General features: G+C 34.4%; 1 protein-coding gene across 1 annotated transcript in view; it reads right to left on the bottom strand.

The window, feature by feature from the left end:
* The window catches only part of LRP1B (LDL receptor related protein 1B), a gene marked incomplete at both ends in the record, with an annotated part of 709648 nt that overhangs the window by 142549 nt on the left and 547942 nt on the right, over window positions 1-19157 (bottom strand). The window contains 2 exons of the mRNA XM_084264363.1: window positions 5042-5246; window positions 6276-6465. Of these exons, the coding sequence (XP_084120489.1) occupies window positions 5042-5246; window positions 6276-6465 (395 nt within the window). The remainder of the gene's footprint in view (window positions 1-5041; window positions 5247-6275; window positions 6466-19157) is intronic.

Raw genomic sequence — 19157 nt, 5'->3', positions numbered from 1 at the left:
GAAAAAAAATATATTTGGCCGTGATAGAGGGAAAACAGTTGCATATTCAGGGGAGAAAATTAAAATAATCTAAGTCATAACTTTTATGTATTTGATGTAGCTACCTAAAAAAAAAAAAAACAAAAACAAAAAAAAAAGATACCCTTAAATCAGACACCCTGTTTTGCTTATTATTGATCTGGTTGCTATAATAAAAAGCAACAATACCAGCTCTTGCTGGATAAACCTACCTACCAGCCTTCATCTGGAGTATCCAAATTCTGCCCTTCCAATACTGATGTCTTATTAGGACCAAAAGCTGACATGATCCAGAAAAAAAATTGTGAGGGGTGGGGTGGGGGTGGAGGGAGATTAAAGATAGAAGAATAAATTTGGTACTGAAAAGGGCACTTGTGAGTTTACCAATGCCTCATTCCTGGTGCCACAAAAGAAATGAGTATTTCTAGTCTAGTTTTAAGTTGGATTTTGTGGAAGAATAGTGCCAATCACTGCTATACCCTACTAAAAATAATCATGCTTTTTGTTGATTGGTCTGAATAAAGACTGTACTTGTAATCATCTTTGATGCATGGATTTTCTTTTAATTTATTGGATCTTTCAAAAATACCTTCATAATAACTTGAATTGCAATCACATAGCAGAGGATACAACAGACATACTATAATTCCACATTCACCAAGAACAGTTAAGATGCTGTTTCCATCAAATTGTCCACATGCAACATAACAAAATCAGAACTGCTTCCTCTTCAAGAATTAATTATTGTTTCTCCATGCTAGAAATGAACATTTAAGACACTGCAATGCTAAATTTGCTATGTTCCAGCTGTTACTTAGATTTCCAGTTCAAGTGAAAGATATATTAAGCAACTGCTTAGGAACAGGCCTGTACTTTTCTCTGTCATTCAAATGGCAAGTATACTTCTCTAAAGTACAACTACATTCATCAGGTTCTTTGCAACAACTTGTGTATTACTTACACAATACGTATTTTCAACATCAAAAATGACAATGACCAACGTCATCTAATGGTACATTTATTTCAACCTCCTAGAATTTTTGTGGGATCCTGAATATTACAAAGAATACCATTCTCTATCGCTTTTGAGATTATTTTTATATTTTCATTAATTTCTTCTTTCAGTTAATTTCTATCAGGCTACCAACACTGGCCATCAAGATATTACAGCAAACAAGTCCCAAACCAGCAGTGTTCGATCTGTGTGAACCACTGAGAGGATTTTAGTGCCACAGGTCAGGGAATGGCTTTCATGAGGTTTGAGCTGAGAATTTCTTTCCAGAACTACAACAAGGAAGCATCTCATCAGTGTCAATGGAGTGAACTCCATAGATAACAACTAATTAAGCAGGGAAGGATATTTTCAGTTGGTTCTGGACTATATCAGACAAAAGTTAATGTGAGACACAGACATTTGTAAAGTTGAGAAACAGAGATTCTTTTTGATGAGATTTCCAAGAGAGAAGAATCAAGAATAGAACATTCCTGCTACAACTAATAATATATTTATACTGCTGAACAGAGAAAATAAAAAGCCCACCACAAGTTCATTTCTAGTACCATTGATTTCCAAGATTATCCACACAATTCTAGCTGCTTTTCAAACACAGAAAGAATGAATTGACTAAAAAGCCTGGAACCGAACAGTAAACTATCATAGTAGACAGGAGTGGCAAAACACAATGAACTTAAATGTCTAGGTGGTAAAATGTGCATGTTGTGCTAAAAATATCAATTTTTACTGGCATTTCTTTTTTTCTACTATTATTGCTTCTGGTGCTGTTTCAGAAAATCACAAGGAAAAAGCAGAAAGTGATGACATAACTTCTCTATGGAGAGTAGCCTCAATTTTATTTGATTTCTAGACATCAATCCAAGTTTATTAAAGTTTCTGCCTTCTAGTTGACATTCCTTTCCTTCAGGTTAGTTTTAACATCTGATTATTTATTAGCATACAGAGAATACAGCAATGTGATTCTTCAACTGAGAATCACATTCTGGACCTGCATATGTTTGTGACTGCTCCTGTCCAGATCTAAGTGAGGATCTCTGCTAAGAATTTTTAGCAGATGCTGAATTTTTATGGGGTTAGATATTCGAAATGTCCAACTATTAATATTTTGCAAGGTTTATCTTTGATCTGGCTACCGTGGCTGAACTCACTTCTACCCTGCCTTAGTGTGTTATTCAGCCACTTCTCAAGGTAACACTGAAGCCATCATGAATATCTTCCAAGAAGTGACCAAATTTATCCCGCTGTCCTCAGTCTTACTTGTAGAGTGACAAGTCTGAAAAGTGATTTTAGGTGTCAAAGTAATTTTTCCACAAATGCAGAGCACTTTTTCCCTGAACCTTGCATATCTTCTAAGTAACAAACAGGAACAAAACCAACAACAAAATTCTTACAAAACTCAAAGAATACTCCAGCAACCCAATACTAGTATTAAAATATCAGTTTAACACAAAATCAATAAACTCTTACAATCAACTTAAAAGAGTCAATTCAATACAGCTAAATTATTTTCTACCCATTCATTGTACTAGGTTATTGTGGTGAGTGGAACGAAGAAAGAAGCTGCTACCCTGGAAGAAAAGTCATTACATTACATTAACATTTCATGTTCTACTCTACAATTTCTGCCTTTGTTAATCTAACAGAAACTAGAAAGCAATGAAGCAAAGATAGTGAGGAAAAGGGTAATCAGTTTAAACTGATTTTGATGGGTGGCTGATGGCAAGACCTTGCTGAAAAACCCTAAAGAATCTCTGATCACTGGAACGTCAAAATGATTAGTACTTGTATTATCCTAATATCACAGAAACCAGAGATCTCATCAAGCTGGGCAGTATATAAAGAAAAAGAACTGCCCTGGAAATATTATTTCACCAGACCAATAATACAATCTTATGTTTGGATTCTGGCATTCCTGTATCAGTAAGGATGTACCTATGCAGCAATGAGCAAGTCTGCTCAAGCACTCAAGCAAGGCCACTACATTATAAGTGCAGATTTGAAGGAAGAAGCCTGGTGGTTTTTTTCTGGTACAGGAAATCCCATCTAACTACTGCAAGTGCTTTCAGAATAAACAGCTCACTTTCAAAGCTGTGTGAGAACTCAGATCACTAATTTTGACAACAGAGTTCTTCCCAAACAGCTATTGGTGCAGGTCAACCAACAGTAGCAAAGCTCTGTAAGAGTAACACACTAGAGCTCCCCAGAAGACCTCAGAAGAGCACACTGGACTCACCTTGCTGCTTCAGGAGCTTTTTCTGTTTACTGCACTGTTTCTGTTTACTGAACTGGAGAGTTCAAATGACAGAAAGCCAAATGAAGACACTACACTAGGAAGTGTAGAAGTTTCAATGTTCAGTGACTGAGAAAACTGAACGACCAGTTTGATTTCAGAATTGCTTTCAGCAACTACATCACATCTTCTGCCTTTTCATGTTTGTGCCGCATAACTTGTTATACCCTGTAGGTGGACGAAGTTAAATTCTTTCCACATAACTTACTAATTTCCTTCTATTCTTGGTGGCATAATCAAAACCTTAAGTATAACAGGATCGAGAAAGTAAAACTAAATATGATAGCAAAATGGAAAAGAAAGAGCAGTACAAGACAGACACCTAAGTGGAAATGCAGCCAGACTGAATAGGAAAAAAAATTGAACTGGCAAAAAATGTATGAAAATAATTTAAGAAGGCCTGTTGAACTAGAAGAGGAACAAACCAATATCCAATCTAGACTTAGGTATTTTCTAAGACAACTGAAGAAAGCACAGAAGAGAAAGGAAATGATTTTCTAAAATTATTTACTAATGATGATCTAAAGGAGATATTTTTTTCTCTTTTTCCTAATAAACATGATAAAAATAGCACTGACATAGACAACTTAATAGACAGAGGTGGCAATGTAGTTAAGCAAAGTAAAACTATAAAAATGACATGTTAAGTATTTAAGTACATCCTTAAGCTCCAAGAACTTGAGAATAAGTCTCTGACTTTGCAATAAATTTACAGGCAAATGCAATGAAGTATTACCACAAATTCCTACTTACTGCATATGTCCTTTAAGTAGCCATTTTTAATTGAACAATGAACCTTACTTCAAGGCAGGATTTTGTAATTTATAATAATGTGCATGTAAACATCATGGAATGGAATAACATCTCCTGGATAACATTTCAGAAAAAACCCATATAATTCTCATTTAAGATGCAAAAAGATGTCAAAGCTTTTATATAGTATAGGAAGGATTTTTTTTTTTTTTTTTACATTAATAGATATGAAAGTGAACTGATGTACCAAACATTATCTTGTAGAGCTGGGAATTGAAAATACAAGCTAGAACATGTCCTTCATTTATTTTATCATGCACTTTGGGAGGTACATAATCCCCGAAAGGAAGACTTCATGAAAAAGGAGAAATGTAGAGCTAAACATGCAAATAATTGTGAGCATAGATCAACTGCCTTCAGCATATTCCAAGCAAAAGGGTCTACATGAGCTGAAACTCAGAGCACTCAAGAACCAAAATATATTACAGTAAAAGAGTAATGGAGTGTGGTTGAATATACCTGAAAATGGATCGTTAGAAAAGACAAAAAACCCCACCCCATTAGTAGAGTTAATGCAAAAAAAATTCTAGTCCATTCAGGAAAATTTGGTACTGGAAGGAAAATTATAATCATCCTATTTAAAGCAGAACACATGTCTATCTCTTCTACTCAACTTAGTTCTACATTTTTATCAAGCTGATACAGATCATTTAGGGCAGTGATGCTTCAGGCTCAATACAAATGCAAACAGATATTGTGGTAAGGGTCTGCATTCTCCATAAGTTCATCCAGAAACTGGAATGTGTTGAACAAACAGAGCATTAAGTGTTTTCATTTTTAAATCTAATGTACAAGTAGTATTAGTAGAAACCTAGGCAAGTAAAGACCTTTCTGTATCATTTCCATTTTAAAATGCAAACAAGCAGATTTACAATGAGTATGCTTTGGATTTTTATTTTACTTACATATCTTTGTGATCCATCATATTCACACCTCTCAATTTTTCCCAAGCTGCCATCTGAAAAGTAAAGTTTCTCTGCCCTATGATCAATGGTAAGTCCATTCGGTGTCAGAATATCTGTACTAATGATAACCTGTGCATTCTTGCCTGAGAGGGTAGATCTCATGATGCTTGGGAGCTGTTCATTCCAGTTAGTCCAAAACATTAAGCTGTATTAAAATCAAAATAACAAACAAAACCATAAGATACATTTTATAATTTAATTCTCTATGAAACGAGCAACAGAAAAAACCATATGCTTTCAGAGACAATTATAAATGGCATCCATAAGAAATTGTGATAATCAATGGTGAGTAAGAAATGCAATAGCTAACATCCTATAAATTATAGCAGTTCATTAACTTGGGTATGAATACAGATTTTTTTTCCCCTCTTCACAGGTCTGGTTCAATTCTGATCATGTCTTTATACTAATATACCGTTACAATATAAACTTAATTCTGCTAATGTGTATATTAGTGATTTCTAACAGTGAAATCAATCCACAGCTTTTCCCATATTACAACTGGTAGGCAGGAGATTGATAATGGTGAGTGACCTTCATACAGTCTACAGGGGGCACAATTGGTGCCCTTGCTGCTGTTGGTGGGCAAATTATGGAATTAGCTGTGGATGTAATTCAGACACTAATCAGAACCTGCCCATCCTCCTCTTATTAGAAATACTGAAATAGAACCCCTACTATTATCTTACTAGGAAACACTGTCCTGTTAAGAGTGGAAAGGAGCAAACTACATTAGACTTCTTCCCAGAATGTCGACAAGTACTGTAATTGTACATAATTTCTTATATAAATCTATACAACACTGATCCTCAGGAAAAAGACACAGGCCTATTAATTTGACACACAAGAAACTTAGGTTCCTTTTTGAAAAAGCTTCATTTTGTTTTTATTTAAGCAATGAGAGTATCATGTCGCAAAAAAGAAATCAGTGAAGTGATCACTCTTGATAATTTCCATTTAGCTCACTTTTCTAAAAACCAGCTTGAATTTTTTAACATTCCATGAAAATGGAATGATCATTTGATCTGACACATCAAAACATATCAAATGTTGTACCTTAATTCAGCAATATTAGGTTTCAGCAATATTAGTTGACCACGAAATAAAAAAAAGTCCTGCTTTGTCCTTGACATTAGGAAAAAATCAAATCTGGTAAGAAAGATATAATACATACTTTTGGCATTCATCTAAGGCTAACACGTGTGGATGATCATCTTCAGACATCGTTATTACCGCTTCCCGGTTGAAAGCTCCTCTACGTCTCTGGTCAACAGTATGTCTTGTGATTGAGGATGTGGTTGAACTAGTCCAGTAGAGAGTGTCCCAAGCTCTGTGATAAGCAAGTCCCTCCACTGACCCAACATCTGGAAGACAGAGGAAATAAAGATCCTAACAAGATGTTTGCTTTACTTTTTCCTCACAGTTGATCCTGCAGAATCACAGAGTTCAGTTATTTCAGCCTACTTACTCTGTTGATTCTTTTATCATTTCACCTGTTTATTTTTTATTGGAATTAAAGTCTTATTATTTTTTCATTAAAAAAAAGATAGCAAGATCACTATTACTAATCTTTGTACTATTTTTGTCAGTTCTAACACTAATTAAATAATGTTTTTCCAACAGTGTCCCCTGGTAATACACTAGAAATAATAAGCATTTATTGAAGACAGTAATAATTTAGTCACAACTTCAAACATCATTTAAGCCAAGTCTTGGGCATGTTTTCATTAATTACTAGCATTATTTAGCATTAACTTTCAAGGTATTTTCTAACACATTACATTAATAGGGATCAAAGTGTCTTGTTATTATTAACTGCATAGACTTTTATTAAAACACCTCAAAAATACTGAAAAAAGACCAACTTTGAAGGTCTTGGTATCAAAACATCATTTTAATACCACCATAAACTTTCATTCCACATAAAAACCCGTGAGCTAGAAACAAAAGCAAATATTAATAAGCAGCTAAAGCATATATTTAACATCCAGAAAAGATGAATTGTATGTGATTCCTATATATAAAAGTGACAGACTGAGAAATAGGAGTAATTATTTCCTACCATTATTTTTGAATTACTACAGAAATGTACGTTGATTACTTCACTTATTATTTTGTTAGAAACAAATAAGTTGAGACCAGAAGGTTCATGCAGCTTATAAATGAGCTACAGAAGGCAAAAACCTAGAAATATCATAAGTATTACATTATGCTGGTTATTACAAGTTACACTGGATTGCTGGAAGATGTAATTTTTAACATGTAATTCATATACACAGAGCCCAAAATAAATTTGATAACACTGAGAGACTCCAGAGGAGGGCTGGAGCACCTCTCCTGTGAAGGAGGTGTGAGAGAGTTGGGCTTGTTCAGTCTGGAGAAGAGAAGACTCCAAGGAGACCTGAAGGGGCTACAGAAAAGATGGAGAGGGAATAGTTACAAGGGTGGTGAATGACAGGGCAAGGCTTTAAACTGAAGGATGGCAAATTTAGATTAGATAAGGAATAAATACTTCCCAGGGAAGGTGGTGAGGTCCTGGCACAGGGTGCCCAGAGAAGCTGGGGCTTCCCCTGGATCCCTGACAGGGTTCAAGGCCAGGTTGGATGGGGCTTTGGGCACCCTGGGCTAGTGGAGGGTGTTACTTAAACATGGCAGAAGGTGGGACTGGATGGGTTTTGTGATCCCTTTTCACCCAAACCAGTCTGGGATTCTGTGATTCTATGGAATTGCTAATACTGTATCAAAACTATAAGGCAAATAAATCAAAACTGAGATGTATGTAATTCTTTGTCTTTGGGTTTTTGTGGTCAATTATTTATTTTTTAAATCTTTATTCTTCCCAAGGCATTTGGAGATCTTATTACTTCAATTTCAAGACTATAGATATGTTTCAGTGACTCATGTTAAGAAAGACTAGGAAAAAAATATTGGATAGCACATCTAAAATGAAAATAAATCTATATAAAATGGAATTTCACACACATATGTAAAGATGTAGGAGATATATGTACAGCTACACACACATATATATGAAGAAGAAATTATGAGCAATGTTATATTTAGCTCACAAGTAACTCAAAAAAGTCAGTGTAAAAATGGCACTGAACACAAATCGAAAATTACAAAGAAATTCTTCTGACCATTGCAAAGACAACCCTTTAGAAAATAATTCTGATTTTGAAAAAGATGATGTGATACAAGTATTCCTTCTTAAACTCCCGTAGTAATTTATTAGTTAATATAGAATGAATTTTTAATTTTAAACATCAAAATCATATTGAAATTAGGGAAAGGTTTATTTTTTTGTTTCAAAAATCACTAACTCAAACCAAAGATAAGCAGTTCTTTCAAACCTCATGGCAGAGATGTGCAAACACCGACTCAAGTATTTTAAATCGAGTTGGAAGATGCCTGATTGCAGGTTTATTATCAGCTCTGGATTATGAAGTTTCAGGGTACATCTGTCCACATGCCAAGAAAGTAAATTGCTTCATTCCTGGGTCTTGCACCCTTAAGAACCCACAGCACATGCGTGTTACTTTATACTGGGGCAACCTTTTGGAAAAAAACCCGAACTAATTCGTTTTGAGATTTATCCCTGGTATCCTGGTAACAATTTGCTACTTTTTATAAAAACAGAACACCAAACAATTGAAAAAAAAAAAAAAAACAAACCCAAAACAACCACCACCCCACTTTGGGGAGTATAAACAAGAACACATGAGGTTTTGTTCCTTTTGCCTACAGAGACCTCCTGACCACTAAAATCTCTACACTTCAAACATCACCGTCTCACACCATAGAGATACAAAAATATTCCTGACATCTTAAAATGAAAATATCACTCTTGACATCGACATATGGCCAGCACACAATGAACCAGAAGAAATCCTGAAAACAATGATAATTTCTCAGAGCCAGAGAAACAGAACACAGGGTTCAAAGGACACCTGTGATGCACAAGGCCTAGAGGCAGCTAGGCCAAGCACTGCATACAGGAACTGATCTACTCCCTTGTCTAGGCCCCACGATCACTCACAGGGCAGAAATATGTACAGTTTAGATACAGGATCTGATATACTTCTTCATCACTCCTTGCAAAACCCCCACTAACTGTAAAATTAAAAGCAGGCTTAGTTTGATAAATAAAATAAAGAGCCAGGTATGTTAACTTAATCCATTAATTTCCATTAAAACTGTATGCTGATTCCCAGTTTACCATTACTTATAAATCTCTAAACTAAAACCAATTCTCTGAGATATAATTTGAGCAATGCTCTTAGATACATGGTTTAACTTCAAGGTTTCCCTGTGTGGATTCAGGAGTTGGTCTCGATGATCCTTATGGGTAGCTTCCAACGTGATACATTCTGCAATTCTATTAAAAATATAATGACAGAAGATGTCCTGACATTTTCTGATCAATTCTGCATTTTATTTGCAATGAACAAAGCACCAGAGCATTTATTGCACTATTTTTATCTTATCTGTGAACGTGTTTCCTCATGAAACATGTTTCCTCATCTTTATTATGGAAGTTTTTAGCAAAATGAAATAAAGTCTTTGTCCTTTGGTTAAAGACATAGCCCTTAGGAGGTAAGGATTTCACCATGATTTGCTGCAAATCCTGATCTTCATTTGAAAGATGACTATCAGAAAAAAAAAAAATAATCATGTCCCTCATGTAACCTCTTGAATTTCTATTAGCTTTACCTTTGTTCCTTGTCTGAATCTGTCAAGAAATTGGAAAGCAAACAGTTCATACCGCATACCCTAAAACACTTCTGTAGTAGACAAAAGATAATGATGTTGTTCCTGCCACAGCTAGATGTGATGAACTAGAATGCAACTAGAATGTGGAAAGTGCTCTTCAAATACAAGCTGTGCAGGCTTACTTGTAATTACTCTACTAAGACTTTTTTTTTTCTACAGAAATAATAAAGTATTGGTTCATGTTCTTAAACTGGACTGACAGGTACTGCAGCTGTACATCAAGGTCTGTAAACCGTGACAGAAGGTGGTTTAGTTCAACATTTCTATTTATAAAACGGTAAATTCTAAATTTCTAAAAAACAGCCATTGAAAGTTATGTCATAGATGGAGACAAGCAAACATTTAGCATAGAGATGAAAAAGGTATATTCCTCTTGTTTTAATAAAGGACCTAAAATGCACAGTTTTGAAAAACCTTGCCTTATATACTTATGTTCTGAGTGGAGTAGAACTAAAGCAAAGGAATCAATAAAACATTTTATTTAAAATTAAAAGAGCAGTAGCAACTTCAAAAGAAAATAAAAAAGCTAAGACAAAAAGAGGAATTCAAAAGATTAAGACTGTGGCTGAAAAACAAAAAAAAAGAAAAAAAAAAAGATTAAAAATCTGAAAATATCCTGGCAACAGAATGTGGTTGTGAAACCTGCCTGAAATTAAGTATCTGACATTCAACTAAGGAAATGTTTTATCACAAATAAAACTTCAGGAACTGCTTGATGCAGATATGCTTTTTACAAGAGAAGAGAGGGGCTGCTTATTAGATGATCACATATTTGAGCAAATTCAATCTGAAACTATCAAAGAAGTTCTGGTGACAAGACTGTGGATGATACTGGCTTGATAAACAGCACGAAGAGAAAAAATCAGAGTAAAAAAATTCACACTTCATTAAAGGAAAAGAAAATCATTCTGAAAAATTCAACTGCCTTGATGTAAGACAAGAAAGAAAACACTAATTAATCATAAAACTGCACACACATGCAGATATCTTTGCTTAGATCCACCTAAGTATAAATTCTGAAGAATCTCTATGAAAAAAAGGGTCTTTACCAGTAAACTTTCATTTTTATAATATCCTTATTTATGGAATTGAGAACTCCATCAATATGGAAGAGAATCATTTAATATATAATTTGTAATTAAGGTGGTTTTAAAGTCAGTGGTGTAGGAACCTAGAGAGCAGTGCTACAGTGATCTAAGATTGAAATAAGTACTTACAACACAAAATACAATTGACTTTGTACTTACTGAGACATAGTATGAGATAAAGTACTGTGAGTACACTACTCAGGCAAGTCTTCAGATTAATAAATTATCAGTCCTAATAGAATATTTTTCATTAGTTTACATTGTTTCTAGGTTAAAATAAACTTTTTTAGACATCAGTGAAGAATTCTAGTAATGGTTCAATAGTAATGGTTCTCTGCTGAGTTTTAGGTGGTTCCTTAAAATGAGAACCTTGCAGCAACTTCATATTGCCAAAGACAGGACATGGGAGAAAATTCCAAAGCATTAGATCATTATCAGTTTGCATTGTTATTATTTTATATTTACATATTTAAATCTCCCTTAAGGAATATTCTATAGCTAGTTTGTTTGTTTGGTTTTTAATTTCTCATTAGATATTCAGTTTACTTTAAAGTATATGAGAAATAGGTACTCATCCTATCTGGTGCTACAATTGAGGGATTCAGTCCCAAAATCTACTGACAGTATGAAAATTAGCAATTTGTTTACTCTCAGCTTCACAATTTCACAGCTTCATATAATATTCTGAATTAGTAAAGCATAAAGAAACTGGAAATGAAAAGAAACACATTTGTTTCACTGACATATTGAATTAAAACACTGATGGCATTAGATGCCTACAGCACTGATTAAATTTATTCTAGCCATGAAGCAACAGTTTATGATTTTCACATGAATAGCATACTTAAATGAAAGGAACATTAATACAATATGATATTAATATACAAATACTCACATTATTCACCTGCCACTGACATTCTGAATTAAATCAGTAATGGGGTGTATAACTGATTAAATATCTACACAAGAGAATGCAACAGCTTATGATTTACAAAGGCAATGGTAGAGTGATCACATCATTACGTTGCCAAATGCTATCTATCACTTTTAGTGAACTTAACGAAGATGGATTGCATCCCACAGATGAGATGCAGCCTATAAATATTGTCATGCTGATCTTCATCTGACTTTCCCAGGGAACAGACAAGCAACAAATCAATAACTGAAGAACTGCGGATTAGAGGACCCACATTACTGCAAACACAAAATAAAAATACTAAAGGATGTAAAGTTGAAATAATCCAAAAGCTGTTATCGCTGACTTTTGATAAAATACATACATTTTTATGTCCTATCTTCTACTTTTAAAATTCTCTAGAATGTTCCCAGTCAAAACTTCTCCAGTTGCATTAGTTCAATTATCTTTTTCCCTCAATTTTATATTCTTACCAACTCCTTTTCTTTTCTGAAGTTGTAAAGCAACAACTGTCAACATCATAATTTTTAATACTGAAAAGCCATCAAAGTAATAAAACTGAATATAAACAGCACTTCAATTACAGAACTTTGGAGAAGACTTTAACGTTCAGTACTTAACATTAACAGCTGCTTGATCTTTATTCATTCTCTGAGCTGGCTTTCCCAATTTACCTTTCAGCATACAGCCTGTCAATCCTTATACCAGACTGGTTAGAGGAGATGGCACCACTTTCCGTCAGCTGTTTTTTTAAGATTATGCTGAAAGATAACAGGTGGTCACCACTTGCTCTGAGGTGAAAAGAATGACTCACAAGGAATAAGGCACCTGAAGAAAAGGGGTTACTGTTCACATAGCTAACTGACTGCACAATTAGAGATGTACATGGTTTTCTACTGTCCTACTTTAGTCTTCAAGTAGCCACAAAGGAGGAAATCTTCCCATGAAACAAAAATTCTAAGACAATAACTTGCAATTAAAAAAAAAAGTTCAGGGTGAATTCCAAAAAATAGGTTATTTAATTTCTTAATTGCACCTGTCAGTTACATTTAAATCAAGTCCATTATATATTCTATTAGAATAGAAATATTAAATCTCAAATATGACATAAACAACTCTGAATTGTAATAACTGATTATGTCATTATCCTCTTTATCCTAAGAATATTATTTTAGTTTTAGAACACATGTAAAATATGCTAAATTATACCACAAGCCAATGAATACCTGAATAATTTTTCTCATTCTCAAAAATGCAAAGCCCTGTTACACACTATTATACACTATGTTATACACTATTACACATTAAAGATGACTAAATGCAGCAAAACAGTATAAACACAGGCTTTGGATTCTTCAACAACTTGAAGAAGTTGGTCTGCAACAACTAGCTTAAGTTCAAGACCCAGCAAACATTTCCATGATGTAACCTTATTATTCCTTGAAACTTACTGTAGTAGCCAGTATGGGAAAGAATAAACATTTGTTATGAATAAAGAGAAATAAATAATTTTAGAATCCAGAAAAAAAAATCCTTTGGTTTTGTAGAAATAATGATACTGAAATATCAAATCTTCCAACATATTTGTTGCCCACCTAATGACAATTAAAAATTCAGTCTATGTGTAAATAAAAATGAAAACACTTTTTTTTCCCAACACAGGGTATAGACCTACTAAAGTTGCTCCCTGACAGCTTACTGAAGGAAGCTACATCAACTGAGATGTAAACCTGCAATATTCTATCCTCTTAATATCCTCAATAAAACTGACTCCCTGATTACATCTAGAGACCTTCTTAGAGTCAGCAGGGAATAATGCATCAAAGGAATAATGATAGATTATATACCTAAGGAAATACAAAGAAGTCAAGGAACTGGAAAACACAATAGTATTTTGTATAACTGTAAACTTTAAGCCTATAGTTCAACGTATCATTACTAGTTACCAACTGTTAATATGGTATCTCCAAAATAGTTTATTTCCATGTAAATAGAGGCTATAGAAGTAGACTTTTAGAATGAAAAGCTAACACAGAACTTGTTTTATTAAGTTTAAAAAAAAAAAAAATCTACAAGTTTCATTGATTTTTTTTTGCTAATTACAAGAACCCTCCTAAAGTTTTATTCGTTACAAGTAGACACTAAAAAAATAAATTACTGCTCAGTCTTTCCACTTCTAAATCAATAAAAATTAGCATTACCATTACAACGACTATGCTAAGACTAACATCTTTAACACATGTGTATAATCACTCATTTTTCTTGTTACTGTTGAGGAAAAACCAAACAATAGAGACATATTAGAAACATTAATGTCACAATAGCCTAATAATATTTGCTGGATTGCAATACTCTTTAGAAAAAAAGAAGGGAGAAATGTCAAGAGATGTTCCTCTGCATAGCTTTTTCCTGACAATTCACCAAATATAGCTAGGCATTTTATGCAACTAAGCCACAGCTGCTGGTGTAAAAATTTACATCAGTAAATATTTACATCAATAAAAAATTTAAGGGCGATGTGAGAAGTTGGAGTAGTCGCAAACAGTATTAATACTTCATGAATAATCTCCAGTTTAATAGGCAGAAGCACCTTTCCTGAATACTGAGGCTGGGAATGCTCAGCACACATTGAACTAAAGGATCGGTGTGTGTGTCAGCTCCCCTCATAAATATATTTCAGAGCTTCAGACCAGGAGCAGCTAAAGAAAGCATGACATGTGCAGAAATCTGTGTTTCTAGAATATCAACTGCTTAATAGAAAGTTAGTAAACTTTATCCAACTATAGCAAGAGCTCATAATTTTTACCCACTAATCATAATATCCAGCCACATCCAGAAAAAAAAAAAAAACACCCAGTGATACATCAGACACTTTGCTTTTCACTAACAAGGCTGCAGTTGTAATAATAAATTTTACTTTTTATTACCTCAGTGTCCTAGACTTAACAACAATCTCTCACTTTCCCTCCTTTAATAAATGAAAATCACTGGACCTATATTCCACCATATAAAATTACACCAAATCCAAATCATTTATGAAATGAAAAGCAACAATATTCAAGTATTTATTTCTAACAGATTAAAATTTTCTTTCCTGGAGAAAAAAGCTCCAAAGCTAAAGGGATCTCACACAATGTACCAATTTTAATGCTCTGTAAGAGAAATGGGAACATAAATGCCTTTTTTGACAGTTAAATTGGACCCATTTAGTTAGTAAGAATAGTAGCACACATTGGAACACCTTTAAAAGATTCAGACTGCAAAAAGCCTTACAATACATCACAGGATCTGACACTTTATGTTAGCAGTGAAAAGATTTTCACCTTCTATAGACACTAGCACCAAAAGTTCAAAACAGAAGTGTTTTTTCACTTAACACTTCCTTTTGTGCTGTGAAAGACATTACACTGGCAAAATGTCTCAGTGCCATTGTTTACAGAGTTAGGAAAAAAAACTCATTGAGAATATCTCATCTTAATACTTTTTCTCATTTGCTTTCTTTCATCTGCCTCCCCTCTTTCCTTTTTTTTTTTTTTTTAACCACTCTCTCTTTAGTTTTAAACTTCTTCATTGGTCTTTCTGGTGTTGTACCACTATGCTGAACCTACATGAACGATGCACTGTTATTCTAGAGATACACCAGGCAGATATAAGTGTGTCCCTATGATAAAAAAGGAGATTGCACTATTATCTTAGAAACAGAGACTTAGATTAAAACAAACGTGTTCCTTGCACAAATACAAGCTTTGAAACAAGTTAGGAAAACCAAAAGCCAGCTCCAGAAACGCTATGAAGCAGCTTCTTGTTTTCCACTGCAAAGTAGTCATCAACTAGCATGTCATCCACTGTCTAAAGCTCATCTTAATTTGCATTTTTAGGGAGATGGAAGATGTTCTCGCAGATGGTTTATCACAGAGATGGTTTAAGATGATCTTCTTTCTGCTCTCAGTCAATAGAAATTTTAAACTCATTCAGAGCTGCTAATCCACAATGTCATGTTCACCAGGGAAGGAAGAAGGAAAACAGACGCTCCTCTGGCACTCTGCTCCCAGGCAGGCAGAGAAGGAAGGATGCTGAAGTAAAGATTAGCAGATGGCTTGTGAATTAGAGTTCAATCTTGGATGTTACAGCAGAAAAACCCCCATACGTTTATCCCATCCAATATAATGTATTTTTGGCGTAATGGGTCAATCCACAGTGGTAATCATTGTATGTGTAATAAGAAGCTAAAAGTTCAGCATACTGATCTTCATGATTTTAATTTAATTAAGGCTCCCATTAGTTGCTTGCTCCATCAAAACCACAAAAAACATCTCCTTTGTGAATAATATACTATCTTATACCGGCTTTCTCTGGGTCAGACTGAGACCCCCGATTCTAGAATAAATCTAGTCACATCATCACATCATTGTAAAATAAAGTCAACTCACCTTTTGACAGTTGGCAAAACAAACAACAGTCAATGGGAGATGTGGTAGGAGAAAGGATAAGCAAATAATACTGTATCTCATATATCAAATAGATACTTGTTTCTAGAGAAGCATTTTCATTTTCAGTCATTTCAATCTACTTTAAAATTACATGCAGATGGAAGATAAGTTAATTTAGATCTATCAGAATCTAAAGTGCTTCATATGTTTATCAGAGTGCCTTTAAAATGGCTTCCACTTTGAATACTAAAGCAACCGTTTCAGAAGTTTGAAATAACATTACTGCTGTTAATAATTTTTTGACAGAACAAAGAAAATAAGAGTAAAATTCTCCCCTGGGTGGTCTCTGAGAGGAGAATAGACCCTATTGTTCTAAACTGAAACTGAACTCCTGTCAGAATTTTAAACAAGTTGGATTTCCAAACACCACCTTACATGTCTCTGTGTCTTTAAGTGCTACTAATTTCTGTTCTTTCTTTCTGTACACTGCCCAGTTTACCTCATTTTAACCTAGGTTTTCGGTAATAAATTCTCCTAGAGTCACTGGCTACAGTTGAAGGTCTACTGCTGGTAGCGCTGCACAGATACTGTAAAGATTATTCAGAGATGGCCACTCCAATATAATGATTTAAACCTTGCCCCTTGTTAATTTGTCACGTTTTCTACCTCCTTTTGTACTTAATTCCTTATTTCAATTCTCTACAAAGCCTACAGCCCATCAGGGGCTAAAATTAAATGAAAAAACAACTTCCAAAGCGTATATAATCTATCAGGATCATCTGGATACTAAATGAGTTAGGATTGATTCATTGAGGGACTGGCTTTCACCATTCAAAAGCTCCATAAAGCTTATCTGAAATGCAAGAATACTCCTTTTGTAGAGTGAATCCTGCACAGTTCCCCAAACTGGAAGAAGAGGGAAAGTGTATATTGGCATAACTTCTCCTAATACGACCTCTGTAACAGTGTTTGTTTTTCAGGTGTGTTTCCCCAGAGGACTTCCACTGGCAATGAAAAATAGGAACATCATCAACGTTTTCAAAGCAAAAAGGCCCCTGGGACACTCTGTCCATTTCCTGGAACCGTAACAATAGGCACATTTTGCCTTAACAGGTTCATGAAGCTGTTTTACAATGGAAGGCAAAAGTACCCATATATGTAGATAGCTCAGGTTACAGGTTAGAAGCAGAAGCAGTCTAACCCACGTAAAGTGAACTGCAAGGCTGTTCTTTACAAATAAAAAGTGGAAAAATACAAAGAAATTAGAGGGTGGGACCACACAATAAGTACCTGACCCTTCTTTTCATACTCTGGTACTTCTCAAAGAGTGTACTTGAAGCGACAAAGAAATAAATTATAACCTCTAACATTCTTTGGGGAAGGAAAGATTGAGATCAAAACACACAATACAGATGGGTAGTCGTGTCACAACATTTTTAAGATAGGTATTTCTGCATTGATAGGTTAGTTTTTAAAATGTCTGCAGACTGGATTAAGCTGTATACGATGCTACAGCAATTTAACCACAAATGATACTGAATGATTAGACAATCCAGCACGTAGATATTTGTGGGAAATCACAGCAAAGAACAAGGTAAAATTTTTAAAACTCCATAATCAAGAAAAATTAACCTCATAATTTTACTTAAAAACAGTAAGAAAGAAAAAGTCTTTCCTGACTGACCAAAAAATGCTCAATTCACCAGCAGAGTACAGACAGAACAAATAATCCACTCCAAAACCCTACACTGCACAAATAATAAAGGTGGTAGGGTATGGCATCCTACACACACCCTACACTGGCAGGGTTGTGATGAGTTTTAGTTGTTGTTGCTGCTATTGTTTCTTCCTGCTGAAGCCAGAACCCTATCAGGTACTGGGTTCTTGGTGAGCTTTGGATCTGTTTTTAGTGAACTGGAACAAGTTAGATAAAGTTGTTTATATGCTGTAAATCTACTTTCCCTAAGCTGAAAATGTGTTAGCTAATGGGTTGTTTATGAGTTGCAAATCTGTTCAGTGAGGTGAAAATTTGTCAGATAATGGGTTGTTTATGAATTCTGAATCAATATTCAGTGAGTCGGAACTATGTTAGATAATAGCTTGCGTATGGGTTGTAAATCTGTTTTCAGTGAACTGGAAACATGTTAGATAATGGGTTGTTTCTGGGTAGTAAATCTGTTCTCAGTGAGCTAAAAACATATTAGATAATGGGTTGCTCGTGAGTTGTAAATCTGTTTTTAGTGAACTGGAAACCTGTTTAATAAAGGGCTCTTTATATATCTTAACTCTGTTTTTAGTGTGCAGAAAAGTTCACGAATGTGTTAGGTTTGAGTGGCATATCTGATTTCAGTGAGGCAGAAATCCATCATCTAATGGCTTCTTTATGAGCAGATCTACATTCAGTGAACTAAAAATCTGGGACAATAGTATCTTGTATATAATTTACTCTCTTTTCTCTGTTTGAGACAAATACTGAGTAAAGGTTTGCATGATTTCTAGACAACTAATGAGGTTGAAAGCACGTCTAGAACTGTTAGATATTTCCAATGTGCTTTTGAATCTCTTCCTAAAATAGTAAAAGTAACAACGAAAGATGCATACTAATAGTACTAATAGGGCAAAATGAATGTCAAAGATGTTATTTTTGAATCCTGCAACGAGGAGGATTGCTATGTTATTATTAACATCTTTCAGCTGGATTCCATTAAATAATTTCTATGTAATCACATATAGTTATCTTGGAAATCAGAAAATTTTAGAAATTTGCATCTTCTAAAGAATGAAGTCACTGGTGTCAACCAGTCTTATCACTGTTTTTCCCTTTATAGGTATCACTGTTGGTCAAATAT

This window comes from Gallinula chloropus (assembly GCF_964237585.1).
Source record: "Gallinula chloropus genome assembly, chromosome: 5".
NCBI classification, from domain to species: Eukaryota; Metazoa; Chordata; class Aves; order Gruiformes; family Rallidae; genus Gallinula; species Gallinula chloropus.
Note: the sequence above shows the minus strand (reverse complement) of the source record. Positions and strands in the feature narration are given on the sequence as shown.